General features: G+C 67.0%; 1 protein-coding gene across 1 annotated transcript; it reads left to right on the top strand.

Moving 5' to 3' along the window:
• Positions 1 to 3: 3 nt before the first annotated feature.
• Positions 4 to 523, top strand: LOC123255411 (hypermethylated in cancer 1 protein-like; the record flags this gene model as incomplete). Its single annotated transcript, XM_044684213.1, has 1 exon — positions 4 to 523. A coding segment is annotated over one exon (351 nt), but the record flags the coding sequence as incomplete, so codon positions are not given.
• Between the last annotated feature and the right edge of the window lie 1,271 nt (positions 524 to 1,794).

The following is a 1,794-nucleotide window of genomic DNA, read 5'->3' as shown; positions in this document are numbered from 1 at the left end:
GGCGGCGCGGCCGGGGCGCTGGCGGGCCTCGGCGGCCTGCCTGGCGCGCCCGGCCCCGACGGCAAAGCCAAGCTCGATTTCCCCGAGGGCGTCTTTGCGGTGGCCCGGCTCACGGCGGAGCAGCTCGGCCTCAAGCAGCAGGACAAGGCGGCAGCGGCGGCCGAACTACTGGCCCAGACCACGCACTTCCTGCACGACCCCAAAGCGGCGCTCGAGAGCCTCTACCCGTTGGCCAAGTTCACGGCTGAGCAGCTGGGGCTGAGCCCGGACAAGGCGGCCGAGGTGCTGAGCCAGAGCGCGCACCTGGCGGGGGGGCCCGACGGCCGGACCATTGACCGCTTCTCCCCCACTTAGAAGGCCCTTCTCCCCAGCCCTGAGCGGGGACTGCACTGCGCCCCCCTCGCCGGCTTGGGTGGGAAATGCTCGGGAGGGATGGCAGCAACTGCAACGAGCAACCGAGGGAGCCCCCCCTTCTGCCCTCTGGCCCTCCCCGGCCACACCTGGCGGAACCGTTTTGTGCCTTAACCCGGGCGAGGGAGGGGGGGGCAGCCCGGGAGTGGGGCGGGGGTGGGGGGAAAGGGGAGATTTCTATTTTTGATAATCGCTTCAACCAAAGGAGACCCCGGACCCTTCCCCGCCCCCACGCCGCGGCCCCGGCCGCGCCTCTTCCTGTGGTTCCTGTGCCCCCTCTTCCCCGCTCCCAGTCCCGGGAGCTGACTGGCCCCTGAGCTGCTACAGCCGCCGCGCTGGGGTTCACTGTGGGGGCGCTCCCCGCCCTACCTCCGGCCACTGCGTCTGCACCCGTTCTCACTGTGAATCAATCGGCGCCAGGGCCAGGGCAAATCGGGGGGCGGGGGAGGACTGAGCCGGCCCGGGGGTGCCCCTGCCCCCGCCCTGGGACCGATAATGTGAAGTTCCTCATTTTGCACAAGTGGCACCAGCCCCCGGGGCCCACTTCGGAGGGAGGAGCCCCCCAGAGCCCGTCTCCCACCTCCTTTCACCTCCCCTTTCCCCAGGCTCGGGACGATATTTATTGCATGCGTCCCGGGCCGCCCCGCATCGCGTCCTCAACCCCCGCCCCATCTCTCGGGTTTGTATATTTCTTACCGTGTACACAGGCTCTCCCCGAGCCGCTTCCATTTTCTATACTCGAACCAAACAGCAATAAAGCAGTAACCGAGGCCTGGTCACTTTCTCCTGGGGGTCAGCACCAGGGAGGGGGCCGCTTGGGCCACAGGGAGGGAGGGAATTGCTTTAGGCTGCGCCCTGGCCTCGGCCTGCCGCCCCACCGCCCCCCCCCCCTTTGGAAACAGACCAGGCTGGGACTCAGGTATGTTTAATAACTAAAATTTTATTAAGAAAACAACCAAACCGGCCTTGCACACCAGGCTGGAGAGGGGAGGCTGTTTCCCCATCTTCCAGGTCTCGCTTCAGCTCCAGGGCTGGGGGGAGGGGCCCCCCTTTTCTGCTGTCCTAGTCCGCCACCCCTCCCCCACTGGCGATGATCCCCAGCACTGCGCTGTTCTGAGCAGCATCCTCGGCTGCTGGAAAATGCACTGAGCGCCCAGCCTCGGTCCCTCCCCCCCCCCAACAACGGTTAATGTGGTCTCCCCGCCGCCACAATTGCTCCTGCCTGCCCCCCCAGTCTGTGGGGCTCCCCCAGGAAGGCCCAATCCTACTTCAGAATGACTGCGCGTCCCCCCAGTGCCCTCAGTCAACCCTTTGGCTGCCCCACAATCAGGGGCCTCAGGCCGGGGCCAGTGATGGAAGCGGGGCTGGGCAGGGCCTCTCCCG

This window comes from Gracilinanus agilis, unplaced genomic scaffold (genome assembly GCF_016433145.1).
Source record: "Gracilinanus agilis isolate LMUSP501 unplaced genomic scaffold, AgileGrace unplaced_scaffold460, whole genome shotgun sequence".
NCBI classification, from domain to species: Eukaryota; Metazoa; Chordata; class Mammalia; order Didelphimorphia; family Didelphidae; genus Gracilinanus; species Gracilinanus agilis.
This window is presented reverse-complemented; position numbering and strand designations above follow the sequence as displayed.